The 26,195-nt window shown below is 54.5% G+C and overlaps 8 protein-coding genes across 8 annotated transcripts; 5 read left to right on the top strand and 3 right to left on the bottom strand.

Annotated features, from left to right (window-relative positions):
* Positions 1–2,575: 2,575 nt before the first annotated feature.
* B0T26DRAFT_804687 (uncharacterized protein) lies at positions 2,576–3,660 on the top strand (the record flags this gene model as incomplete). Its single annotated transcript, XM_060447132.1, has 2 exons — positions 2,576–2,743; positions 2,887–3,660. 2 exons carry the CDS (start codon positions 2,576–2,578, stop codon positions 3,517–3,519), a joined length of 801 nt encoding a protein of 266 aa, XP_060295408.1. The 3' UTR covers positions 3,520–3,660.
* A 1,710-nt stretch (positions 3,661–5,370) lies between these two features.
* On the top strand, positions 5,371–6,396 carry B0T26DRAFT_678342 (uncharacterized protein; the record flags this gene model as incomplete). The annotated part of the gene is made up of 2 exons (XM_060440218.1): positions 5,371–5,461; positions 5,516–6,396. 2 exons carry the CDS (start codon positions 5,371–5,373, stop codon positions 6,394–6,396), a joined length of 972 nt encoding a protein of 323 aa, XP_060295407.1.
* A 5,793-nt stretch (positions 6,397–12,189) lies between these two features.
* On the top strand, positions 12,190–13,428 carry B0T26DRAFT_742502 (uncharacterized protein; the record flags this gene model as incomplete). The annotated part of the gene is made up of 2 exons (XM_060444127.1): positions 12,190–12,243; positions 12,313–13,428. The coding sequence occupies 2 exons, from the start codon at positions 12,190–12,192 to the stop codon at positions 13,426–13,428; spliced, it is 1,170 nt and encodes a 389-aa protein (XP_060295406.1).
* A 135-nt stretch (positions 13,429–13,563) lies between these two features.
* On the bottom strand, positions 13,564–15,518 carry B0T26DRAFT_384620 (uncharacterized protein). The gene is made up of 3 exons (XM_060434720.1): positions 15,230–15,518; positions 15,028–15,147; positions 13,564–14,967 (listed from the first exon to the last, which is right to left on the bottom strand). Exons 1-3 carry the CDS (start codon positions 15,299–15,301, stop codon positions 13,735–13,737), a joined length of 1,425 nt encoding a protein of 474 aa, XP_060295405.1. The 5' UTR covers positions 15,302–15,518; the 3' UTR covers positions 13,564–13,734.
* A 1,575-nt stretch (positions 15,519–17,093) lies between these two features.
* B0T26DRAFT_650957 (cytochrome P450) lies at positions 17,094–17,786 on the top strand (the record flags this gene model as incomplete). Its single annotated transcript, XM_060438237.1, has 3 exons — positions 17,094–17,380; positions 17,406–17,619; positions 17,676–17,786. Coding segments are annotated over 3 exons (612 nt in total), but the record flags the coding sequence as incomplete, so codon positions are not given.
* Positions 17,787–18,269: 483 nt separating this feature from the next.
* Positions 18,270–19,654, top strand: B0T26DRAFT_384591 (uncharacterized protein). Its single transcript, XM_060434719.1, has one exon. The coding sequence runs from the start codon at positions 18,507–18,509 to the stop codon at positions 19,464–19,466; it is 960 nt and encodes a 319-aa protein (XP_060295403.1). The 5' UTR covers positions 18,270–18,506; the 3' UTR covers positions 19,467–19,654.
* Positions 19,655–22,864: 3,210 nt separating this feature from the next.
* Positions 22,865–23,803, bottom strand: B0T26DRAFT_649674 (uncharacterized protein; the record flags this gene model as incomplete). The annotated part of the gene is made up of 1 exon (XM_060438109.1): positions 22,865–23,803. The coding sequence occupies one exon, from the start codon at positions 23,801–23,803 to the stop codon at positions 22,865–22,867; it is 939 nt and encodes a 312-aa protein (XP_060295402.1).
* A 609-nt stretch (positions 23,804–24,412) lies between these two features.
* Positions 24,413–25,828, bottom strand: B0T26DRAFT_649117 (glycoside hydrolase superfamily; the record flags this gene model as incomplete). The annotated part of the gene is made up of 3 exons (XM_060438057.1): positions 24,413–25,124; positions 25,196–25,421; positions 25,495–25,828. 3 exons carry the CDS (start codon positions 25,826–25,828, stop codon positions 24,413–24,415), a joined length of 1,272 nt encoding a protein of 423 aa, XP_060295401.1.
* Between the last annotated feature and the right edge of the window lie 367 nt (positions 25,829–26,195).

The raw sequence follows: 26,195 nt of genomic DNA, 5'->3' as shown, positions 1-26,195 counted from the left end.
TGCGATATCTGCTTGGCTGTACCAAGAGCAGGCGTACAGAGCTGCGCTCTTGCCGTAACCAGTCGCCGCAACGAGCAGCGTGTCAGCTTGTTCGAAGACCAATCGAGCGACCGCCTTGACCTACCTTCGCGGGCATTTTCGTGGCCAGTAATCGAGAATATCGTCGCTTTGATGAGCTCTAGATCGCCTAGAGAAGTCATTTTAAAGCTTTTAAGGCTAGTGCAAGAGCAGCAGATTGATTAAACGATCAAAAATCACACACCGAGGTTGTTAGGAAGGAGAGGATCCTCGGCATCAAATTTTTACACTTACAACTATTTTAGCTGCTTTTTTGGATGGGGGTCATCGAGTCAAATGAAAAGCGTAACTCAGTAACTTTTGAAGGTCTAGTTGTGCTAAAATCAGCAATTTACATGCAAATGCGTTCAAACCGGCTTCAGAATAATCCCCAGAATGGAGTTTAAGCTATTAAACTATGACTGGCGGTAGCGAGGACAATGCTGTAATGAAGATTTGCCGTCAATACGAGCCTAGAAGCCTTGCAGAAGCTCTCGATCGGCTGCGAGGAGAGAATCAACTACCAAATCGTATTTAAGGACGGGGTTTTCCTCGCTTAGAAAGGGGGAGCCGGAAAGATACCGAGGCGTTTATCGGCGGATCCGAGCTAATTGGAAAAAACCCCACTACAGTTTTGGAGGGGCTAAAATTGCAGTGCATTGCCCTACCAGTACCAAAAACACCTTTCCTCCTCGCCGCTACCACCACCACCGACACCGGCACCGGCGCCACCACTACCGGCAATGGCACCGGCACCGGCACAGCCGCCAACCACTGCCACCTGTCTCGGTGCCCGTGCGGGGCCATCCACCTTGCCCCCGGCCGACTCCGCTGCTATATAAGTCGGACTATAATCCTGCTTTAATCCGATATCTCGAATATGTGCTAATTAGATGTTAGGGAGGGGGTCGCCTTGCTGGGTTGGGGGAACGAGAGGATGCTGGCCGCCGATTGACTCGGGAGCGGTGGCTGCGATACCGGCGGATGGTGGTGGGCTGGGCCGGCTTAATGGCCTTTTCGTTCTCTATCGTCGCTAAGTTTGCCATTATTATATCTCTCCCCTCGCTCTCTCCCTTTAATTGCCTTCAGTCTCCCTCTAATCATTGCGTCTCTTGACTATGGTATGATGTGACAAAAGTTATATGTTGGAGCTAGACGCTCGGTCACGGCATTACGGCCATAGTCGTGGCGGTCATCCTCATCTCTGGGGACATAACGCTGGGGGGCGTGGCGCGAGCGGCGCGGGCGTGGTTTACGAATTTTAAAGTACATAAGCATTCCTAAGGAGTAATTTTACTTTTTTTTTCCTTCTCAATTTTCACTTGAACCAGCGTGATCGCATCGTACGGAGTCTGGGCTTTGGAAAAGGGTCACCCTCCCTAGGCCAAGGATAACGCCAGGTCCTAAAAGAGGTTGGATTGGACTCGCCAGCTACCTGGTTAATAAGCCAATCTTTCACGGGATAAGAAGATAACTGTCTTTAGCGCTATTAATTACAGGGGGTTTAGCTTGAACTGATCCATAGGTGAAGGGCGGCGCCGAGTAAACGAACTAGCACTTGACCCTTTATTTTTGGCCCGAGGCTCCATACGGAGCGGTCCCCGCTAAGCTACTACCTAAACCCCTATCTCTGCTATTAAAAAGAAGAGATTATTAGCTAGCCCATTCATATTTAGCTAGGGGTTATTAGTACCCGGGTATTATCACGTTAATTAGGTACTGTTGGAATCACCAGGTACCGGTACTAGAAGCAGCAGGGCGTAACTGCACGCTGAAAACTGGTTCAAGTGATAGATTCGTTGATGTCTGTGTGTATCCAGAAGACAGAGGATGGAAGTGGCTTACGGCCACTTATATAGAATCTGTGGCCCTGTGCCACCACAGCTGCCTTCGTGGATGACCCTCTGTGGCTGAATAGCGCGTCATTCCAACAGGTATGGAGTACAGAGTCCTAGGCTTCATCTAATAGATGCTTAGCCTTTCGAGCCCATTACCTACCTGAGTAGAGGAGGAATTACTAGGGATTCGCGTGGTGCTGTAACGACCCGTTAGCCTGCTATCATATACAACTTCATCGTAGAAAAAGTCGAGTTTTACTAGGGGGTCCTAGGTGCAATTCGCCCTACAGTCCGAAAGTGTGGTGGGGTTTATGGCAGCTGTTGCCCGGAGTGCCAGGCAACAGGTACCTGTTTTGCGCTTGCTGGCGTACTGGCACACCGTTATATAAGAACGTTTTTAATAATCAGTCCGAACAGACATCCTCTTCTAGTGCCCGCATATGTGCACGGCCCTCTCAGGTTCTTTCCTTTTCTCCACATACGTCGGTATCTAAGGTCCGTTTCGCCATTCTTTTTCACCCTCGAATTTTCACTTCTAAATCAGGGCACAAACTCCATTTCCAGAGCATTCATTCAGCACAATTCTTGACATCAGGTAAGCAAGCACTCTAGCTCTCATAGCTAAGTATATCTCATTCTGAAGATCTATGCTAACGCATTTACGTATTAGCAGCGCCAAAATGACCAACCAGCCTGGATCTTCTGCCCGGCCCGAGAAGGAGCCCTACTATGGCCCTAAATCGTTCTTACATGCCGATAAAGTCGAGATGCGTCGCATAAATTGGGAGTTCTGGCCCAAAGCCAGCAAGACAGATGCGGAGGCAGAAAAGGCCGTCGAGAAGGACGGAGTGGGAGCGGGTGACAAGTCGGGCGCAGCGTGCGCTATCATTGTGGTTCGGCACTTGCTTTCTCTGCTGGATCCCGAGGACCGGAAGAGGTCATGAGCGCCGAGAACCTGGCTAACAGCGGCGTTTTGTCAGGGGCGCTGTAGCTTCGTCCGGAACGATCCGTCGCCGAGGTTGAGAGACGGTGCTCGCCGGGCTGCTCGTTTGAGCAGCTGATGGAAGGCAAGCACATGCTGGACACGATCTGGGCTGATCCACGGTTCTCAATGTCCCTGCCACTTTTCCGGGATTCAGGTGTCGATCGATCGAGACTGTTGGAGATATACCTGGGTGCTAGGGCTGATCGAGGGCTCCTGCGCTGGGATGGCAAGGAGGGAGGATCACTCTCGGCATGGATGAGCAGCCGCTTCGCCGAGAACTACACGCGCGACGCAGCCACGCTCAAGACGATACCCGGCCGCCCTTGGATTGTGCGAATGCGGCTTTCCAACACCAGCAAGCTGCGTTTGTATCAGGACCTGGCCCGCTTCAAGGTGCCAAGATATCAGGTCGCCGAGGACGCTGTGGAGAAAAGCCCGCAGTATGTAAAGCGGGGCTACTACTACAGCTGTGTCGCTGTCGTCAAGCTTCGTGACCGAGACACGGCGGCCGACACCTTGCGGCTGTACTCGAAAAAATGCACTCGCTTGATCTTTGATTTTACCTTCCCTTGGTCCGAAGAGTGGCTCGTCGAAGACGGTGGCGAGTACATGCTTTACTTTTTCCGGTCCAGCGCCTAAGATACGGAGGCATGTTTGCGATATGGGGTCAAGTCGACGCCGGATGCAAGCTTGGGGGGCCTTGGGAGTGTGCACCACATGGGCTGGCAAAACTGGCATGGCAAAGGGGGGCAGCCGGGCGAGATGGAGTGGTGATGGAGGCCAAGAGAACGGGGCCTGTTTGTACCCCAAGTAAACTGGGCCACGGGCTTTAATTGTTGTATTCCACGCCCACTTTTCCTTCTTGATCAGCCTAACACATGAGGTAGTTGGGCTACTCCTTAGTCTTGGTAGTTTTTTTTTTTTTTTTTTTTTTTAAAAAACCCCCCCCCCCCCCCCCCCCCCCCCTTTTTTTTTTCTACGATTGCTGCTATTACCCTGATTTATCAGAACTGGGAGCAGTATCCTGGGTGTTTCTTTTGAATTTGCTCAGTAATAATTAAATATGATTGTCTAGCTATCGACTGTAGGACGGGCGAGTACGTTTGGCTCACGAACGACATAATTCAAGAGTTGATGGCTGACTGAAGTCGTGTGCGTAGGTCCCGCGGGCCAAAAGGGAATATCAAAATGACTTGTATTGATCGTGCTTCCAAGATGCGGTTCAGTTGAGATGTAATAATTGCAAAACTAGATGTATCACTCTGAATGTAATGATAGATCGAACGCGAGTGCGGACTCTAGGCCAAAACCCTCAATCCTCAATCCTCAATCCTCAGGCATACCGGCAGGCCTATGCGCGCGCAACGAATTCGAAGCTATCGCCAATCAACCTTTTCCACATCATACTTCCTAGCCTGGCGTTCGAGTGCTCTCGAATGCGGGGCGTTTACGCCTTTCTGACTGCGCAGAGCCCTGACCTTGATTTCCTGATTTCTTTTCACCAACCTGACACAATGCCTGCAGTCATTTCTCGGCCCTCGCCCGAGCCATCCACGCCTGTGCAGAGAGGTCATTTGGATCACTCTCCTCAGCAGATTGCCCTGTCCATTCGATCTCGCCCGCTTCAAAGTAGTCCTTTCGATCCTTCTAGTCAAGAGACCCCGACCCGCACACGCACAACTGAGGCTCAGGGAACTGCATCCTACATTTGCTTGGTACCGTTTAGGGCAACCGACGTACAGGACAATGTCTGACGCAGAATACACTGGCTTCGCTCTCAAGCGTTATTTCTAGCGTCACACCCGTCTGCTGCTTTTGGGATTTTCTGGCCATTGTGCTCAAGTGGTGACTCAGCTGAGGAAGCATTTTTGGTTGCGTGTTACGTGACTTTTGAAGACTGGTGGCTGTTGCTTTTCTCCCAAGGGGAGTCTTCACTGTTTCTTCACTATTTTGAGTTCCCATTTTTTGTTACGCGTAACCGGGGACACAATAGATATCTGGTCAGCGTTGAATGGTGAGATGGTAATGATCAGCCTATTATGTGGGGGTTATGTGGTGATTGTGAGATTGTTCGTGTGGTGATGAACCTTTCACGTTTTCCCGTACAAAAAATTTAGCTTTGCTCCTATTGTCTTCCGGAGTGATGGCCACAGTGTGACTCTTGAGTACAACAGCAAATTATTCTCCGGGCCATTGGAAGAGGGGTCCATAGAAAAAGTAAATGCGCAACGTCCCTATTGTTCCGAACGCTTCTTCAAAATTGTAGAGTCCCGTAGCCAGAGAGCAGTGCTATAAAACCCCGAGCTCTACCTTCTAAACTTCAAACTTATGCAACGGAAATATCACGACCTCCAAGTCTCACCTAACAATATCGACATAGGAGCGAATGTAATTTAGGAGCGAATGTAGTCGTCCTCAAATCCTGGCAGCGAACCGCGCGCGCTAATCATACATACAGCCTAACCTCACAATCACACAAGAAGAATCAGGATGGCAAACCAGCTGGCACATATCAAATGGGTGACCGTGGTCGGAGATACTACGCCCCTTGGCAAGGCAGTGGTGGAAGCCCTCATTCCGCGTAAGTTCAACCAACAGGTGCCGTGTGAAACAAGGAATGCTAACATGTTTTCAGACCCTGGATATGTGCTGAGAGTGCTGCGGCCGGTCTCGTCGGAGGAGCCTGTGGCCCAACCTTACATAGTGGTGGACAGGGTGCCAGATGACTGGGACTCGGAGATGACGATGGACGCTCTTTCGGCGTCCCATGCTGTCGTCAACTGCTTGGATGTCACCTGGGAAAACCGATGGAAGCACCATCGGGTGGCCGAGGCTGCCTTCCGCGGCGAGGTGAGCCGGTACATCCCGGCCACCTTTGGCTCAGTCGACTGCCGCAACCAGCAAGCCCGCCGTGCCCTCAAGCTGTACGAAGAGAAGTACAAGCTGCTCAAATACGTCAAGGACAAGGCCCTGGGGCCCGATAACATCATCGAGCACCCAGACGGCAGCCTCACCCGGCCTTTTTCGTGGACCAGCATTGTGACTGGTCTGTTTCTAGACCGCGGCATCAAGGACCGCTCGCTCAGCATCGACCCGGCATTGCGCAGAATCGGCATCTTCGACGGCGGCTACACCTACTGTTCGTACTCTACCGTCTGCCTCGCCGCCGCGGCCGTCCTGCGTGTCCTGGACAACCCGGACAAGACAAAGAACAAGGTGGTGCACGTGCAGAGCTTCTGCGTGTCCCAGGACGAGCTCAAGGCGTCACTTGAACGTGTCACGCATGAACAATGGACTCCCGTCAAAATGGGTCCGCTAGTATACACGCCTTTCCTTGTGAATCTAGCGCAGAATGATCATTTCGGGGCGACCCAAATACTGAACCATGTAGTGGGCGTGGCCGAGGGCGAATATGCTACGGAAAGCGGCCTCGATATGAGCGAACTCGGCATGCCGATGCAAATGGAGCCCCTTGATTATGTCGTTAGAAAGGCTCTTGAACTTGAGGGAAACTAAGGAGGTTGAGTAGGTGCTTTCACATGTTTATTATGTGGTTTGGTGAGCACTCTCGAGGGTGAGGTGGGCGGATATCCCTATTAAGTGCAGGGTGGTTAGCATAGGTCAAACTGCTTCAGCATGATATATTAATACCGAGGCAGGTCCCTCAAATGCACCGAGGGCTTAGGTATAGAAATAGCAACCCAATTTTTGACTTGCAAGTTTTGGATTTCTAGGAGTGACCGCTGTGTTGGTCCTTCCAATGTCAATCTAGTACCGATCGTTGTACTACCGGAACAACCGTCAAGGTGACAAACACCTGCCAACTCCCGATCAGGGTGAGCACCCGGAAGATACCAAGTCGGGCCCGATTCTGCTGGTATTTTGCTGCAGTTTCCGGCAAAGGCCTATTGCTCGATCCCTGCATGTTTCTTTCCGCTGCTAAGTACCTCAAAGTGAGTGAGCTGTTTATGATGCAACCTAGCCGGCTTGGGGTAGATGCACGGGTGGGTAGATGCACGGGTGGGTAGATGCACGGGTGGGTAGATGCAAGGGTAGGTAGTTAAGCCCGGGCAGCCCGCTCCAAAGGTCTCTTGCCCATAAAATCCAGATAAAGAATGAACTTATTAGCGCTAACATGACCGTAACCCACCCGGAGTATCGAGAGGCCAGGGGTTTCCTAGGCTGAAATCCCGCCTTCAGCCCCTTCTGTGCAGGTCAAAGGCGTGGGCAGCCAATGGCTATTGTAAACCCTTTCTCCACTTTGTCCTGCCGCTTCCCACGAGCACACTGCTCTGGTACTGTCACACCCGCAGTTCCAATCTCCCAAATAATTCCCCCCGCACCATGAGCAGCAATCTTGATCTTCAGCTGCCCGACCGAAGGTGGTATTTTCATCAACAGCCAACACAGCTCGCCCTCCACGAGATCACACTTCTCTACCCCTACCTGTGATCAGCAGAAGTACCTCCAAGCACCATCTGCGAGGCATCTCTTGATCTTGCCGCATCCTTTCCCAATCCTCCGACCGTTGGTTCCTTGCTGCCCTCTGTAAACGTTTTCCTGGCACCTGCCTGGGCCCCGGAGAATCGGAAAACGATGCGGCTGCCAAAAAGTCCCGGCGAACAGCAGAAGTCGAGACGGGGTTCTCCTCTGGAAGATCACTGATGCCCTCGCTAGTTGGAACCAAGCGTTGGGTGAATGATGGTGATGGCTTTGTCGCTCGCTGTCTTTGAGCTTTTCTGTTTGCCTCCTCTATGGTAAGAGACTATAGCAGAAATCCCCCTTCCCTAACTCTACTGACATTCGTTATTAGGTTTCTCTAGCCAAACAGAAGACAATGTTCCTATTAGCTTCCTCACACGGGCAGGCATAGCAGGAAATACTTTGACACAAGGGAGCCCCATTCCCCCTTTTCGTTCCCGACAGGCAAAGCGTCTCCTCCGATACCCCCCTGCAAACTTCCATTTCCCAGTCTGCCTCTATCAAGCTGTTGAATTCACCATATGGAATCTTCTAGTGGATGATAAATACTAGATTATTCAGCTGATGTGAGCCAAAATTGCCACACAGCTCGCCACCACTCATATGTATAAAACCTGCACCTCTGGCATAGCCTGAGGGGAGGAGAGGAGAAATAGAACACAACACTTCATATTTTTTTCGGTCTGAATGTAAAATCCAACACAAGCTGCAACTCGCGAGAATTCTGAACACAACAGCCCCCTTGCAATCCAGAAGAGCTTATCGACATGCCTACAGAAACCCTGAACAGCCTCTACAGCACCCTCGACATCTACCGCCGCTCCCGCGGACAACTGCAGCGCTCGGAGGCGTTAGAGAACACTAGAAGTCTTGGAATACACGGTGGAATCACAGCTACATCTACGGCAGACGGTGTATGCCCAGAAGTTTCTCGGCCCTCCATGACAACAGAGGGCACAACTGCAGTGGAACAATATGGCCGCTTGCTTTCTACGTTCAGCATGACACAGATGCTGAACTTGAAGATCCCGACGCAATTATTCTACTCGATCGGCACCGGCTCTGTCAGTTTCTCTCGCTGATCTGAGCTCCCGAACGAGAAAGCCCTGCCCTTGGCCATTCTTCTTTGACCATCCCTGTCTTGCCAAATATCCTTGGGCGTCCAGAAACACGAAGAGAAATGACCTTTGACAGCAATTCTCTTGCCTGCCAGCAAACCAGAGTCAGCAAAGCAAAGCGGAGCTCAGGGTTTAGGTTGTGGTGGTACACACGTCGGGCGATAGCTCTCTCGCAGCTATCTAGTTCGCTCGACACCCTCAAGATAAGGTAACAACTTCTCGTCTCCTTTTACGGGGCTGCTCGTTTACTGTCTCGCCATTTGTCAGCATTTCCCAGAGCCCAAGGGAGGGTTTCCGGTCCTTGGCGAGATTCGCTTGTCTTCACGCCTCATGCGGAGCGACATGACAGAGGGAGAACGGTTGCAAGGTTGCAGCACATCTACTCGGTTGGTAATTCCACCCCTCTTCACCCTTCATCTCAAATGGTTGACTAGTCCCCCTTGTTCTCCTTGGTCGGGCTCGACTCGACATCCCCGTTCTCCTCTCAGCATGCTACCTCATTTGGAAGCCGTCCACGTACACAGGCCGGGCGCCACGAAGCAGAAGACAGTCAACCTAGCAGGCAAAGTCGGTCTTTGCATCAACGTCCAAGGGGCACATCTAGCCTTTCGCTCCAATCTTAGACACTGGGTGTCAATAAACAGATTGGTTTTACTGGACATGTTCGAAGTCACTCAAGTCACCCGCACCATCGACTTAGCAAGCACAGATGGTACCGCCCCTGAAAAGGCCTTCATCCACGACCACGCATACAACGGACGGAACCTCTCGGGCTGGAGCATCCAGGAAAGCGTTTGAGATTGACCACTACGGCTAAGAGAGAGCAAGATAGCCGCCACGGCCGGAGGCATCGTTAATACATGGCAGCTGTGTCGGGCTACAGCTGCCCAGAGGACAAAACCCAACACGTTGCCTGTCACTCTTGGGAACAGAATTTATATCGCTGACCCCCCGCAACTGCAGCAGGCAACAGCGACGACTACTCTATTGTGGCTGGAACAAGAGAGCCAAACGCAGCCGCGGCCCTTCCAGAAAGGATATTATTAAGCTGCACTAGACAAATCTCTCAGCTGTTCTCTGTCAATGAAAAGGCACTACAAAACATGAACGCTAGCTCGGGCAGCGTCCAGCCGCGGCGGAACCAGCGGCTGCGCACCACATCCTAGCCACCACATCATCCAGCGCGCCGTACGTGGCGCCGCCGATGTTGGGCAGGTGGACGAAGCAGGCTAGCGAGCCATAAATTTCGGAAAAGGGGTGGAGAGAGATGAACGAAAGGAAAAAACAAAAAAAAACAAGAAAAGAGCACTACCATGTTGACCGAATTCATGCCGCAGCGCAGCAGCGCCGGTGTCAAGTGCAGAGTAGGTCGCCAAGTGCAGGGTAGGTCGCCAAGTGCAGGGTAGGTCGCCAAGTGCAGGGTAGGCCGCTAAGTGCAGGGTAGGTCGCCAAGTGTAGGGTAACATCTTTTTGTGCACAGCCAGCCGTCGCCCAGCCGTAATCAATACTATGGGCAACGGCTGGCTGTGCACTAGGATTGGACTGTTGGCCTGGACCACGGCCAGTTGGCCATCTGGGCTCTCCGGAGCGCGGCCCTGCAAAGAGAACAGGAACGGGAAACGGAAAAGTTTGGGTAATGGTGTTGGCTATGGCGGAGAGGCAGAGATGCGGGACATTGTTGTTTTGGTGAACAAGGCCAATTCCATTGGGGTGGCCGCCCTAGGTAGCCCAATAGGACCGTTGCGTGATCGAGTTTACGCTTCGCCCTCGGTGCGAAACTGGGCAACAACGCCGAAGCCACTGCGTACCGGGCAAAGAAAAAGACAACGGGTGGCATAGTAGAGTTTTTTTCTCCGTCTTCTTTGTTCTTGTTCTTGTTTTCCTTTTATACTCTTTTTTTTAGTTATTTATTTATTGTGTTTATTTATTGCATCTCCTTCCTGTATCTCTCTTCTCAATTGCTTTTCCCTATTCTTGTTTTCCGTTTGTTCTTGTTCGTGGTACTCAAACTACGTAGGGATCCTACAGGTCGAAGGGTTGGTAGATCTACCGGGGGTAATCTTGTGTCTCCTCCATCCCTCTCTCTGCGGAACTAAGGTAGGTTCTGCGTGCGACCGGGGTTTTTGTGTGTGTGTGTGAGAGGTCCGCGCGCCGCACGTGCCTACTTGCACGTGCGTACTCGCGCGATCTCTGCTTCCTCCCTGCTAGTGTGCGGTCACCAGTATCGCTATTCCAACAGTTCTTATATTACTTTGGGTTTTGCAGGAATCACTGATCAATCAGGGTTACGCGGCCCAATCAGGGTTATGCGGCTTAATCAAGCATGAGAGTGCATGGGGTATCAGGTCAGCGCACGGGTCACACCCGCTCAACACGAGATGCAACACGTGACCGTGAGGCACCCTGATTGAGCGTTCGTGTCCTGAAAGAACGGTATAGAATAGGTTGTCCTCTCTAAAAACTACAGGCCGAAGACCACCAGCTATGAAGCGCGATTCCAGGTGTGGGGTAAACCCTAGCCCTGAGGATAATCCTGTGGTGGGCTTTCAGTCCCAGTAGTTCGTGATCCTCTAGATAGACATAGAAGAATACGATCAACACCACCACCCCACCCTTCCGTAGCGGTTATGTCGCCTGGATTTGAGCCACCCTGAGCCACATTTCAAGCCACAGTCGGCGAGCTCTGAAAGCCCTGTACGGTGAAATTCAAAATAAACCCTGTATGGCTGAACTTCGAATATAGCCCTGTATGGCTGAATTTCGAATACCCCCTGTACGGCTAAACGGTGTTTTCGTTCATCCTTTTCTTAAAGTATAAGAAGGCCTTCATTCATGTATCCCTAGACCGGATTTAGGCAGACAATTCAATGCGCTGTCAACTTCGGTCGCGTGCAACAGGTTACTATAGTGACTAGCACGGATGACCTTGTCATTCCAACAGGCTTGTTTCTCTTTTATTAGTCTGTTTTGTTTTGCAGCACCTGACGGAGCACAAAGACTGTCAATGGAGAGGTCTCGTTGTTGACGACCCCATAACAAAAAGGAGAGAACCAACGTAGTCACTGGAGGAAGAGGCTGCACTCGTTCGCATTCTGTCTGAGGCCATCGTTGACAATTCAAACTTTATCGATATGCCACGCAAGGAGCAGGGCTGAAGGCTAGTGCAGGCGGTACACAAGATGGCATGCTGAGGTGTTTGTCGGTGCTGTTTCTGTTGATGTTGTTGTGAATAAAACTTTGGTTCTCCAAGGAGTTATTATGGTTGAGAGTTTAGCGTCAAGTTGATGTCTGCTGTCAGCTTTGTCGATCTTTTCCTTCTCTCGAAGTGCAATTTCAAGATCTAAGTACAACGAAGCTCGCCGTCCCTCTCTTATTGTTGACAACGTAATTGCCTCTGATAAGGCATCGCAGTTTTTAAAAGTGAACTTTGGGGCTTTTGGACAAGGCAACACCCGCTTTCCCCAATCCGGCAACAAAGTCCCGATAAGCACCAACTGTCTCGGCACACACAGGCACAGCGATGAGGGGAAACAAGTCTCAACTCCACAACTACCTATCAATTTGCGATAAGACAACCGTAAACTCACCAAAATCCTCCATCAAAAACGTGGACAGCCCCGGCCACCTAAGCGTAAACTCTGGTCGTCGGTCATCTCAGAGACGCCTCGATGACAGCCAGTTCCGCTCTGCGTCGACATAAAGATTCGCCATGGCGGCCCTCAATATCCTGGGATATGTCGCGCACCACTACGCTCTCGCAATCGTCGGCATCATAGCGTTGGCCATTTCGCCACTTCTAATACGCCTGCGGTGGCCAGCACTGGCCCTCCAGACGGCAGCAGCAACACTCCCCGGCAAGCAAAGCAGGCAGCAGCAGGAGCAGCGTGAGTGGGGCAAGTGGACTCCGTCCGACTTCAAGATGCCCACGCCCGAGCCGTATCCAGACTGGTCTATCGAGACGACCAAGCCGCTGCCGTACCGGCCGTTCCGCTACGGGCCCAAATACCACGTCACCATGGGCCTGCGCACGGCGCGGCACGCCGAATGGATCGAGCTCGACAACCACTACCCGCGCTACCACGCCGACAAGGCCCGCCGCATCCTCGAGCGCGGCCCCCAGTGCTGCCGCACCACCCCCGAAGCCTACCCCGCCGCCGTCGAGCTGCTCGAGGACCTCGCCGCCTACCTCCCCGCGCGGTACCCGTCGCTCTACCGCCGGGCCGGCCCCGACGCCCCGCTCGAAAATCTCTGGTCGGGCGAGAAGTTCGACATGTCCGCCCGCCCACTCCCCGAGGACCCCATGCAGATGTGCGCGCGGCTGGTGCAGGACGACCTGGCACTCATGATCGAGCGCGCCGACGGGCAGTACTACCTGCTGGCGGGCGCCATCTTGCTGCCGGGGTTCTGGCGGCTGGGCGACAAGTTCGGCATGGCGCTGCCCGAGATCCACACGTCGGGCGACGTGCCGCAGTTCCGCGAGAAGCTCGAGCGCGGCATGACCAACTTCTTCCGCCGCGTGCGCCCCGATGAGATGGTCGCGCGCAACAACTACTTCCTGCAGGTCGACGACGACCTGGCGTGGAGCTGGAGCATCGGCGACGAGGATTCTGCGCACGTCAGTTGGTCCACGGCCGAGAAGAACCGCGCGATCGCCCACCACTTCTTCCGCTCCGAGCGCCAGACGCTGCGCCGCCTGCCGCGCACCGGCGCCGTGGTGTTTACTATCCGCACCTACTTCCATCCTGTGACCGAGATTGCGCAGGAGGAGTATGTGCCCGGCCGCCTAGCGAGTGCCGTGCGCAGCTGGGGCGATGATGTCAGTAGGTACAAGGGCAAGGAGCGGTACGGCGACGTGTTGCTTGAGTACCTGGACAAGAAGCACGCAGAGCAGGTGGAGCGCGGGCTGGACATGAGCCGCGAGGACAAGGCCCGGGCATATCCGTACTGACGAGACACGTCCCTTTTCTCTTTTCATTTCCGAGTCCGATCAGGACATGAGCCGCGAGGACGAGGCCCGGGCATATCCGTACTGACGAGACATGTCCCTCTTCTCTTCTTTTTCATTTCCGAGTCCGACCAGGGACACACGGGGCGCGTGGTGTTTTGACGGTGGAATTTATCATCTATAACCTGTGACATTTGTTTTCCCGCCAATTACAGCATATGTGATGTATTGATGTATGCATTGATGTATAGGTCTCCTGGCTTCCTTGTAAACGGCCAACTCTCTCTCTTCTGCTGGTTATTCTCCTGGTTATAGCGTCTCCGGGTGACTTTCAATCGGGTGGCTCGCAAGCCAGCTAACGGCCCACGCCGAGTCCTGGTCCCACGGGGCCGTCATGGCCGCCGCCATGTCCTGCATGACGCTCTGGCTCCATCCTCTGGTGAACCAGTAGCCCCGCCCCGAGATGTGCAGCACGACGCAGTAGTACGACAGCAGGGCCAGGGCCATCTGGTTCTTCTGCCGGAGCAACGTGATGAACTCGTCGCCGGCAGCGATGATCCACTCGGCGATGATGCGGTACTCGGGGCTCTTCAGCGTGGCGCACGTGGTGGCGATGACGCGGTTGAGGTGGTTGCCGGCAGCTTCGACGACGTCCCTTCCCCGCGTTGTCTGCACCTGGCTGGCAAAATGGATGGCTTCGTTGTCGTCACCACCGATGCTGTTGTGGCCGCCGGCCTGGCGAACCCGGGAGAGAAAATCTTCGATCTGGGTCATCAGCTGCTGGAGCTCGACGGTCAAGCCGTTGCCTTCCTCCTGGTGGGAGAACATCCTGCCGAGCGGACCGCTGCGGAGCAAGTCTCCGGACGCTTCCAGAACGCACGTGATGCCGCGCAGCAGACGGAAGACGTCGACTAGGTCGTCTATCTTGGGGCCGGCGCCGTCGGGGGTGTTCTCGTCGGGCCGCGAGGCGGCAAAGCCGCTGACAAAGAACAGCCCCGACGAGGCAAACAAGGCGTGACAGTTGTCGGGCGTGATGTCGGTCAGCGCGACGCGGATGCCCTGGATGGCCAGGCTCTGGTGATGCGAGGCCTGCAGCGCACGCTTAGCTCGCTGCGCCGGGTGCAGGAAGGCCAGGTGGAGGGCCGACGTGGCGAGGATCTGGTGCAGCAGGAACACGTTCTGGAAGCTCTGCTTCGGGATGTCGACCTGCCACAGGTCGCTCAGCTTGTGGACGCCGTGCTGGGACAGCGTCTTCCAGGTTGTGGCGGTGAAGTGGTGCAGCAGCTCGAGGTCCTCGAGCCAGCTTGCTGTCCCCCGTTCCGCCCTGTCGGTGGAGAACTTGGCAAAGTAGGGAAATGGGTCCGGAGAGGATGTTATGGGCGTGTCTGCTGGCTCAAACGAGAGAGGGGAAGCAGCGGGTAGAGGAGTTGGCGTGTCGATCAAGGCCGGGGGGGTAGATGCCTCAGCTGACGACGGGCGGCGTGGCTGGATGAGCCGTGGTCTCTCGACTATCCACGCGACAGGGCTATGTGATGAAACTGCCTTGGGGAAGCTGTTAATAAGCGTGATAAGTAAGAAGTAGAGGCAAGTTCCTGGACCCACTGGCGATGTTTCTCGTGATAGCGAGGACGAAGTCTGTGCCGAAGTGCCAGAGCTTGGCACCCCGAGACTGCACACAACTCCGTGACGCACGCAAGCCCTGCAGGGGCGGTTTTCATCGCACTAAAATCACAGCACCGGTCAGAGGTTGCTTGTGTGGCTGTTGGCTTGGCTGCACGCAGGTGGCTTTCGTGACATTCGGTACCTTGACGCGTCGCTTCTTACACCTCAGACAGCCTGCACGGGATTTCCTGTAGCCCAGGCGTGGAGGAGCCATTGAGACCCCCACTGGAACCTGCAAACGGGACGGGTACCGCTCCCAGACTCAGGCTAGCCTCCACTGTTTCAAGGTTGTGCACCGGTTGGTGACTTCCCAGGATGCACTTGGCCCAGTAAATTCGGTTTGGGGGTACCTACTTGCACCAACACGGACGGGATTTGTGTTTTCACATTCCGGGTTGCGAACGAAAAGTCAGAAAAAGGAGCGACAAAACGGTGTCTCACATTGTCAATATCCACCCCACCCTCCCGCATCATCCGGAGGCTTGCCTTCACTTCTTGACGAATTAGGTGTTAATACGCTCTTCGCAGGTGGGGGCCGCTACTGTGAGATCCGGCGCAGCCAATGAAAGAATGATCCGAATACGAGGTGTGTACGCGTACACATACCCTAACCCTGTTTCCCGATCTGTGACCGAAGTATGGACCCCAACTCTGACTAGGGACGCTGGTCACACGTGCTCGAACTTGAACATCAAATCTTTCGAATGGCTCGGTATCTAGGTAAACATGTGGTATTGAAGCAGCAGCAATCGTCAGCAGCAATTGTGATAGCCCCGAGCGCCGAGACTGCCGGTAGTGGCGGGGAATTATTGAATCCATTGCTGATTTGAGCGAGCAGTCTTTTTTCTCCTTGTCACGACCAAAGGCCATGATCAAAGTGAAAAAAAAAAATGTTTTTAGTCCCAGTGTGTGTCACCTTTAGTGCAGAGGTTATGCTAGTATGATGCCCGAAGGCAGGGGAAAAAAGAAGAAAGGTGAAAGAGAGCGAGGGAGCGGTTGGCTTTTTATACAGAATTGTAGTTGGTCCGTGCACGGCTGTAAATTTTGGTGTGGATCGTATGTGGGGCGCCTGTGGGGCGCCTGTGGGTCCTTTCACTTGTAGGTCCAGGCCTCAATGAACTGAAGGCCCAAGGGAGCGCATTTCTTCTGGCGCCCAATTTAATTTGGTATCTTTTGCAAACAACTTCCACCGTATATCTAGCCGGCGTGGAAGCAATTCCGAAGATGGTCGTCGACACGCTGCCTTTGCTGCTTGCGGCAGCGGCAGCCATCCTTGTCGTTACTCTTCTTCGGAATGTCGCACAGCACGATCCGCTTTCCAATATCCCTTTTATTGGCATGAGCATGACAGTGAGGAGAAGAAGAGACAGGCCCTTCTCCTCAACGCTTGCGATCTCTATCTCGGGGGATGCAGAAAGGTAAGCAATTCCTATCTCTCGCCAAATACTAAGCAATTAAAACACACGCTATTAAACACACGCTAATGACGGAACCACACACAGTTCAAGAATGGCATCTATAGGATCGGGGCGTCCAACGGTACGTTTCTTATCTAATACCTGCAACCTCAGCAGTATCTCTTAATCACCAGGGTCAACCGTTGTCGTTCTATCGCCCAAGTTCTACCCGAGTTGAACAAGCTGCCAGACGACGTCCTCAGCCTTGCCGTTGCTGTCGAGGTAAGATCGACCCGCCCGACGATAGCGATTTTTTTTATGAGCGAGAGCGTGAAAGGGAAACTAAATGGTGGCCGACTTTGACAGGTGGTACATTCCCGCTACACCAAGATCAAGCTGGGAAATCCGGCCATTCTACACCATCTCCAGCATGCCGCCGTGGAAGAGGTTGTTTGCGGCCAGTCGGCTGCCCGAGGTCAAGAAGCTAAACGAGAGGCTCGAGCAGGCCCACGCGCTCCTACGTTCAGTCATCATGGCTCGCTAGCAACTCGCCGACGCTGGAGGCAGAGCGCCTTGTGACATATTGTAGTGGCTGATAAAGAGCCAAGTCGAGCGGAGGTCCGCAGAGTGCTGTCCAGACATGGCGACGTCCTCTGCCCTAGAGCGCTGCAGTGCACGAGAAGGCTAGACAGCTTCGTTACCGAGACGATGCGCGTCGGCCCGCACTCAATAAACACGTTTCAGCGCGAAGTGACGCGGCCGTTCCGCCCGTCAACCGGCCAGGAGATGCCCGCGGGAGTTGTGATCGAGGTGCCTGCCCACGCTGTCGCTCACGACCCGGAAATCTTCCCCGATCCGGACCGCTTCGACGGCCTGCGATTCTACAGAAGCCGAGCGTGTCCGCAAAGCGCAACCTGTCAGGGAGGGCCGTCATTTTGTGCCCGACTACCAGCACCATTTCGACTCCTGCAAGGAGACGTTTTTGACGTTTGGATACGGCCACCACGCGTTCCCCGGCCGCTCCTTGGCCTCCAAGAATGTCAAGGCGATTGTTGCCAAAGTACTGATCCTGTGCGAGACCAAGTTGGTTGACGGCGTGACGGAGCAATACCCGAACCTAACGTTCGGCCCAATGGTTAGTTTGTTCAGCTCATTCTCTTAGAAACCAAACGCTAACTTAGTACACTATAGTCTTTCCCTAGTCCGACGAAAGAGTTACTGTTCAAGAAGATCAACCAGTGTCGAAATTACTTGTTGGTGAGTTCTGTTTTTAAATTCGGGCCCAGAATGAATTACACATGACTTTGACTAAAAACATCTATCTAATCTCGGCCTCGTTTGTGTTTTTGAGGCATGATTTCGTGACTGCACTAAATAATAGTGTTGCGGGACTGTGAACAGCTGTACTTTGCTGGACCGTGAACAGCTGTAGTTTGCTCGCTCAAGCCAACCCCTCTCTGTGATTGGTTCGCCTGCCCCGGCAGTCCAGCCTCTCGGGCAGAATCCAACCACTTCAACCTCCCATATCCATAAACCTTCGCCTGACATGGCTGGGGGGGGAGGAGCGCTAGTCGTTGCTCTAGTGATTCCGAGTAGGCGGTTGAAACTTTGTTGGTGATAGCGCCAGCCACAACATTGACGGTCTTCACAAGATCACGCCGGTACTTAACCAGCGACAAGTCGGCGCCACTTTGGCCTCGACGGTGGCTGGCGGTTGCTCGCGCTACTAACCTCCATATGTCAGAAAATTTGCGCGCATATCCCGCCACCGAAGACAGAGCCAACCTCGTGGCTGGCACCGCGTGACTGAGCTTCCAACCACTAAAAGAAAACAACGAGGCTCGGATCGTGGGCTGGATCATCGCCGCCAACCTCCCGCAATAGCGATGCCTTCAAATTTTCTTGCAAGAAGTCTGGAGATTTAAAATGCCCTCGTGCTATCGGTCAATGCCACGAAAGAACTCACCTCTGAGCCTCGACTCGATACATCGATCGCCCTTTCAAGCCAGCTTCTAATCAGCCATGTCGTCTCACGCTGACCCACAACCCCTGTCTGGGGACAGCCTTCTCGGCATTGGCATAACCGCTGCCCTACTTCTCTTCATTATCCTGCCCATATTCGACAGCAAGACTGGCATCGAACTGCAGGAAAGAAACATTTCATGCAACTCCACAGCCATCCTCCAATCCGCCCAGAGAGCAGCAGCCACGATCTCCAACGCTTGCGCCCTCCTTTGGAACTTGCTTCATCAGATCACGATGCTCACAGCCTCTCTCGTCACTAGCGTATGCCACATCGCTGTGCTCGGGACGCGATATTACAGCAACATGCTTGAGACAGACCACAATGATCCCTCCGAGACAACACAGGCCTCGACAAAGGACAGCATTCTGGGCAGCAGCGGCGGCGCCATCTCGCACGTGCTCTGTGTTGTCGTGGCTACGGGACTGGCGCCACCGTTGCGCGGCTGCGAGACGCGGCTGTTCATCACCCTCCGCCGCCAGCTGCTCGAGTTCTACGGCCCGCGGCCGTCGCTAGCTGCGCCGGTGGCGAGGGAGGCAAAGCCCGTTGCCGATGCTCAGAGTGGTCGTGGGGACAATGCACTTGCTGTGGCGGCACCTGAGCCTTCTGAGCAGACGAGCAACGAAATGACGGAGACAGCTACGCCGAGCGTCAACAAGCTAACCCGCACCCGCGGAACCAGCCGAAACATGCGGGCCGGGGGCAGGACCGACGACACGCGAATGGCAACAATATCTGCGAGGAAATCCTCTCTGGGCGTTGCAGCATCTCCCACCGCCATGTGCGGCGGGCGGGTCATTCTGCCTGACCCGAAGCGGAGACCGGCTGCGCCTGGCCGTGGCAGGAGGAGGAGCAACCGGATCAAGCTGCCGGGATTCGATCTCGACTCGAGGATTTACGAGTCGTTCCCGCCTCTGGAGCAGGAGCAGGAGCAGGAGGAGGATGTACAGGAGGTTTAGAAGTTCGCTGTGGAAAGTTTTGACTTGCTTTTGGCGTGGACTTCCTTTGGCTTTAGCTTTGATGTGTTATGATCACACAGGTTTATGAATATCAATGATTGTTAATGATTATTATGGGAAATTCAATTTGGGGACTATGGACTTGTGGGTTGCCGAACGGAATAGATATCGTGTGTGTTCATTCAAATCTAGGCCCGAGCTATCTGTTAATTACTGCTTTTTGGCGTCAATCCAAACCATTTCTAGCTAACAAATGAAGATCTATCTCTAAAATTTGCACTCTTTCTAACAAAAAGTGAATCACCGCCTCCTGTGATTGCGATATCATGTGTATCCTTCTCTCCAGCACTTGTCCTAGACTTGGTGTGACTGAACCATGGATTTTCCCCGTCAATCCTTGTCCTGTTGTGAGAATGACTCACTTGGAGGCTTGTTACGCACATCCCTCAGCTCAGACGTTGCTGTAGTTAGCGGACTACCACTACACCAGCAGACAAAACAGACCGCTGTTGCTTGGCACTCTGGGCAACAGCAGCTATATGGTCGCAAGCCCCGCTACACCCGGCCTGTTCCGGCCAGATGGTGAATTTCTCCCCTCGCCACTTGCCCTTTTGTGGGTGTTTTTGTCCTCGTGGCTTGTTCTCTAGCGACCAAGCCGAGAAGAGCCACCATTACCGATTGCCTCATTGCCAATGTCCTTCATCTTAAAGCTTGTACTGTTCCGAGTCTCCTTCTCTTTTGCCCTTCACGCCATGTTTCTGTGCCTCCACGTCCGCGCCCTGATCTTCGGGCTCCGACCGACCTGCGTCTCTTGGTCGGCGACGGGACAGCCCAAGGATGCTTCTCCACGCACCACGCTCCTCTCTCCACGCGCCACGCTCCTCTCTCCACGCACCACGCACCTCTCTCCACGCACCACGCTCCTCCTCTACTCCCCTTGATAGCTTTCTTGAGAATAGTCCCGACGGAAGGTGGTGGGCCATCTGGAGACTTGCCAAGAGGGTTGTTGTTGTGATGCTTTACTCTCCAAGCCTTAAGTGGCGCCCTTATCTAGGCCCTTTGGTCAAGACCAGTGAGTATAGCCAGGGCAATGACGTACGTCAAGCCTGACACAACTCCCAGCACACGCCAAAACTGCTGCTGGTTGCGGACGCGTCTGCGTCGTCGAACGAGTGCGTGCCGTAAAGGTCTGCTCGGCCATGATATTGCACTTGTCAGAAATTGCCCCTATTTGGTGGTGGGTGTTCTTGCTATCACTTACCGCAACGAAGGCTGGTGGCAGATAGAGTAGGGCGAAAACTGTGAAGGCGAGAAGGTGCTGGTCGATGTGGGTCCCTTTTACAGCCTCCCTGATCTATAGGCAGGAGCTGGAGAAGCCAAAAGCTCACGCCACTGGCCAAACCTCCGGCAAATGGGCAAAACCGATAGCTGGCTGGAACGGATTTTCTAAATGTGTAGTCGTACGTGATAAAATTGCAATCATCTTTATTGTATCAGGAAAATGGCGGAGCGATGCCTCCGTGCTGTATTTCTCTTGGATAAGGGACTTTGGCCACTCGTTTTCGATTAGACGCCAAGCGCCATCATCGTTCGAATTTTTTGAAGTCTTGGTGGTCGAATTGGATCTTTGGCTTCGCAAAGATTTCGGGGGACTGTATCTTTGCCAACTTGAAGCGCTCTCGAGCCGTCTCGAGGGAGTCTAGCGTGACAAGTACACTGGACCAGAACTTGTTGCTTTCCTTATTGCCAATGACACCGCCAAAGAGATCTGAGTGTCTTCCAGCGTCCCGGGCTTGTTCGTGCCGAGCCCGCAATCCCTCTCCGGACGCTTAGTCCCGGGGGAACAGGTTGTTAGTGTCCTAAGCAGGAAATGGATTATGAATGTGAAACTGGGACCTACCGTCCTAACCGCTAGGGGCCTTTCCGCCGCGAGACAGAGAGCTATCGTCTCTAAGGATGAGGTGACTCTGCGATACAGGGAGTCGTCGTCGTCGTCGTCATCTTGAGAGCGCATGGGCTTGTCGACGTGGTAAACGCGTAAGGTATTACGGACGAGGGATAGGGAACTGTTGTCCTGAGCAGGCGAGGGATTTCTAACATGGAATAGGGAGTTATTATCCTTTGCGATTACGGAATTTTCATCCCGGGGGGCATGGAGCTATTGTCCTGCGTTGGCAAGGGCCACTCCTCTCGCGAGGACAAGGACCTGGACCTTGTTCTGCTGGCTCTGATGCTGGTTGTTATGGTGGCGCGCCTTTTGGCGCCAGCAGGGTGATGGGAGTGATTTGGCGCTGGACAGTTCGCTCGAGGAGAGAAACTAGCCTTGCCTGCTGGTCGACCAAACGCCTAATCTCGTCCACCAGCCTTCGTGGTGTCATCTCTGAATGGCGGTGCCGACGCTGTGTGGTCGATAGCAGGTGACGGGCCCATCGAAACAAAACCTTGAATGAAATGATTCGAGGTTTGGGAAGATTCGCGCCAACGGAGGTGAGTGGGTGAGTGTCAAAGTCGTTGGGTCCAATGCCGCAAAATGCTGCAAAGGACAGAAGGACTGGGGAGGGATTTCCACGCCTTTGGGGAGGGATTTTCACGCCTTGGGGAAACTTCAAAAGAGGGGCTTCCACCGGCAAGTCCAAGTTCCATACCTTACAGCACACCTGAGCTGCAGTGTGCAGGTCAGCCGGCGGATTCGGAGTAGTAGGTGATTTGCAGCTGATAAACTTGATAAGGGAACCGAGGGGTCAAGTTAAGGCAGTTCCTTGGTGGAACCGAACCATGTTAGGAAATCAACCCCCAGTTATTTCTCGCAAGAGCACTTACCGCGGACCTATCAGGATATGAGAGTCCCCATAGTACTTACTACTGTACGCTCACTGCACGCTACGCTCACTGCACGCTCCCTTTTCATGTATAATATGGGCCCCATCCGATCCATCTTTAAATTATATAGAAAACGGCAAAAGTCTTCCAACTACTTCCACCAGCCCCTCGACGCAGCGACACATTTTCATGTCAAAGATGAAGGGTACTCAAGACCCTGGACGGGATCAGTCTGTTGGAATTTGTCAAGCAGAAGGGCCTCGAAGGTTCTAGATAGAGACTTCGCCACCCACTTCGCCACCACAATAGTAGTATAAGAAGGGGCTTCTGGCACTGCCAGAAAGCTAGAGAGAAGAACACACATCTACAATCCATCACTTGAACCACCAGCTTTCGGCGTACAGTTACGCCCTGTTGATTCCAGTACCGGTACCCTGGTGAATCCAACACAGTCCTTACAGGCACTGCGAGTAAAGTGACGAGGCCTGGGTCAGGTCCGACCTCCAACACACAAACCCAAAACCCCACGAGAATGCCCCGTCACTCATCTCTTCATTTGAGCCCTGTTGATCCGACTCCTAGGCCGAAGGCGGCGGCGCACTGCGGATCTCGTCGACCACCGACTTGACCACGGCATCCAGGTCCTCCTGCTCAATGCCGAGCGCGGCATAATCGACCACCTTGTCATTGTAGTCTCCGCCGTAACCAGCGCGGGCCACAGTGGCATACAGCAGCCTGGAGTCGAAGGGCTCCTTGGCCGCCTCGGCGACAACCTCCTCGGCGCTGCGCTCTTCAACGACCCAGCCGCTCTCGGATTCGCCCGTCGCCTTCAACACGCTGGCGAGGAGATCCCGCTGGCTGACGTGGAACGAGCTTGCGTGCAGCCACGCGTTCCTGTACTTGGCGAGCTCGGCGTCGGGCAGCGCGAGCACGGCGGCCAGCGTGCGGCCGACCTTGGGATAGGTTGTCGTGTTGAGCTTGGTGTTGCCGCCGTCGTACAGCGTCGCCTTCCTGGCCGCAATGTCGATGCCGAAGGCCGGGGCACCCCGGCGCAGGCTGAACTCGGTCCACGGGTTGTTGACCACGCCGATCCAGCCGGCGACGCCCAGCTCCTCGATCTGCTTGCGGAATGCCGCCTTGCCGGCGAAGATGGGGTTGAGGAGCTCGAGCGGGTCTGTCACCACGGTCTGGCTCCCGTACTCGGTCGGCACGACCCAAGGCACTCCGGCGGCGGCAGCCGCCGTGATCAAGTGCCCCTGCACGGCCTTCATGGCCATGAAGCCGATGGCGAGCACGAGCACGTCCTGTCCCTTGAGCAAGGCCGTGACGGCTGCGACGTCGTCGTACGCTGCGCGATGGATGGCGGCAACACCCGGGGGAATGCTCGATGTGTCGGATTCCAGGCGCGTGACGACCGACACCGTGTGGCCGGCCTCGAGCGCGCCCTTGAGGATCCAGCTCCCTATTCCACCGCCGGTGGCGCCGACGACGGTGATCTTGCGGAGTTGCTGCGGCATGGTTCTGGGTGTGGATGGATGGATGGATCTTGGCTTGTGGGTGGATGATTTGAATTGGATGAATATGGTAGATAATATCTTTTCTTCTGTCTCTTCTCTCTCGGGACAGAGTGATACTCAGTACTTATACAAAACCCCCAGGGCTCCCTTTTCCCATTATTCATCGTTGACGAGGCCGGTTTTAGCTCGGGAGCCAAGACCACCGACCCCCGACGAGCCCCCCTTCTCTCGTCGTCGTTCTAAATTTGTCAGCGCCCTTCGACCGCGCACGGCGGAGAAGACGCCCGGGTACCAGAACAGGTCCGTCGACCGACATATCGGTACGGCCATATCATTAGTGACCCAATAACATCAAAAACTCGGGGCCGAGAGCTGGACGCTATCGAGTGGTTACCAACACTGATGTTAAATTGGTTCCGGGGCTGCGCCATTCTGCGTTTTAGTTTCTCAAACCTTCTGCCCAATTATGTACACGAAATATGGAGCGTCCCACCACGGACGGTATTTACATCGCTAGGCTACCTCGCCATGCCATTTCAAACTCAGTCGTCACAGGCCATGCCATTTTGAACTCAGTCGTCATAGGCCATGCCGTTTTGAACTCAGTCGTCACAGGCACTGCGAGTACCAAGCGTTGGAGAACTTGCACGTCCAAGGGCTCTCGCAGACCGTTGGCCCCGTCCAGCCGTTGCCGCCGCACTGGCCCCAGTGAGCTGCGAGCGCAGTGGTCGGGGGCGCAGAGCTGGTCGGCTTCGAACTGCTCGAAGAGGAGGAAGACGTGACGGGAGCCGGGGTGGTGGTGCTGGTGCTGGTAGTGACGACCGAAGTGATGAGGGTGGTGGCCGGGGGAGGCGTGGTGGTGGCCTTGGCGGCGAGGACGGACGAGATGGACGTCCAGGCGGCCTTCTTGTTGAAGTTCTTGTCGTAGATGAGGGCGTCGCCTTGGCCGCTGAACGTCTCGGGGATCCAGCTGTACTTGTCGGTAAAACTCCACACCGTCACGCCGACGCAGCCGGCCACGTCGAGGCACGACCCAACTACGCTGGCAAAGTCGTTGCCCTGCGTGACCTGCGCCGCCGACGAGGCCGGCAGGCTCGAGTGCCGGATGTCGAGCTCGGTGTAGGCGACCTCGACGCCGAGCGCCGTGAAGCGCTTAAGCACCGTGGCGAGGCTCGACCGCGACGGCGTGCTGCCCACGATGAGATGGCCCTGGAAGCCGACGCCGTCGATGGGCGCGCCGGCGCTCTGCACGATCTGCACCAGCTCGACGGCGCGGTTCGTCTTGGCGCCGTTGTACTCTAGGTTGTAGTCGTTATAGTACCTAGCGCGCGTCTAGGGTCAGCCTCAATGCTCGGCTGCCGCGGAGTGAAAGGGAAGAGGGGCAGGACTCACAGCTTGGTGTTGGGGTCGACCTTCTTGGCGGCGCTGAACGAGATGGGGAGAAAGTCGGTGCCAAACGTCCGGTAGAAGATGCTGTCGCGCCAGCTTCCGTCATCGGCAACAGCCTCGTTTGCAACGTCCCAAGCATAGCACTGTCCGAGGTAGTGGCCCATGACATTCGCCATGTGCGTCTCGATGACCGACGTCAGGGTTGCTCGTGTCCAAGAGCCCCCGGACACTATTAAGCCAAGCTGTCAACACCCATGCAGAGTTGCGGACTTCCGCTCAGCTGTGCCGCCGTTTTCACTCACCCCAGTTGGGAAGTTGGCTGTACCACACCATGGTGTGGCACCTGAGTCCCTGGCCAGTGCTCTTGGCCACGTTCGCCGTGATGTCGCCCTGCGTGTAGGTGAAGGTGCCGCGCGAGGCTTCGGTGGCGTCCCACTTCTGCCCGTTCTCGGGAACGAGCTGGCCGAACTCGCTCTTGTTCTTGAGGATGGCCGCGTAGGCCGCGTCGCTGTTTATGGCGCCTTCGCGGAGGGCCGTGCCGAAGTACTTGAGCCCGGCGCGGACGGCAAGGTCGTTCAGCTGCGCCGAGACGGCCGCCGGTGCGAGCAGCGCTGCTAGGAGGGCGTTGGCGTGCATCGTGGGCGAAAGGCGTGTGGCTAGCGACGGGAAGGCTTGGGATCGTTAAGAGAAAGCTTGCTGGCGTCGACCAGAACGCGCATCTCCGGGGCGTGGACCGAGAGTATATATAAATTCATCGTGCGGATGGATACCTGAGAGCATGTGATTAGCGAAATACGAAAAACGGGAACCGCCGGGGGAATCTTAGTCTGTGATCTCGCTTGTATCGCCAGGGCTGCAGTGGCGAGCTTGGCTGTGATCCCAGTTCCTGGTTGAGATCCAGCTCTTCTAGCAGACCATTCCCCATCCAGTAGCTTCAGCGAGCATCAAGCCGAGGGCTGCCATCGGGCAGCGCGCCGTTAACGCGTCGGTGTGGGTAGTAGCG

The sequence above is a fragment of the Lasiosphaeria miniovina genome (assembly GCF_030549165.1).
Source record: "Lasiosphaeria miniovina strain SMH2392-1A chromosome Unknown B0T26scaffold_5, whole genome shotgun sequence".
Taxonomy (NCBI): domain Eukaryota; kingdom Fungi; phylum Ascomycota; class Sordariomycetes; order Sordariales; family Lasiosphaeriaceae; genus Lasiosphaeria; species Lasiosphaeria miniovina.
Note: the sequence above shows the minus strand (reverse complement) of the source record. Positions and strands in the feature narration are given on the sequence as shown.

Excerpts from the sequence above, each read along its gene's own strand:
- B0T26DRAFT_384620 (XM_060434720.1), bottom strand. The coding sequence starts at position 15,301 with ATGGCTCCTCCACGCCTGGGCTACAGGAAATCCCGTGCAGGCTGTCTG. Across the intron at positions 15,148-15,229 it reads GTAAGAAGCGACGCGTCAAG|TGCGATGAAAACCGCCCCTG; the intron begins GTACCGAATGTC and ends CTGTGATTTTAG. Across the intron at positions 14,968-15,027 it reads TATCACGAGAAACATCGCCA|GCAGTTTCATCACATAGCCC; the intron begins GTGGGTCCAGGA and ends AGCTTCCCCAAG.
- B0T26DRAFT_384591 (XM_060434719.1), top strand. The coding sequence starts at position 18,507 with ATGTCGTCTCACGCTGACCCACAACCCCTGTCTGGGGACAGCCTTCTC.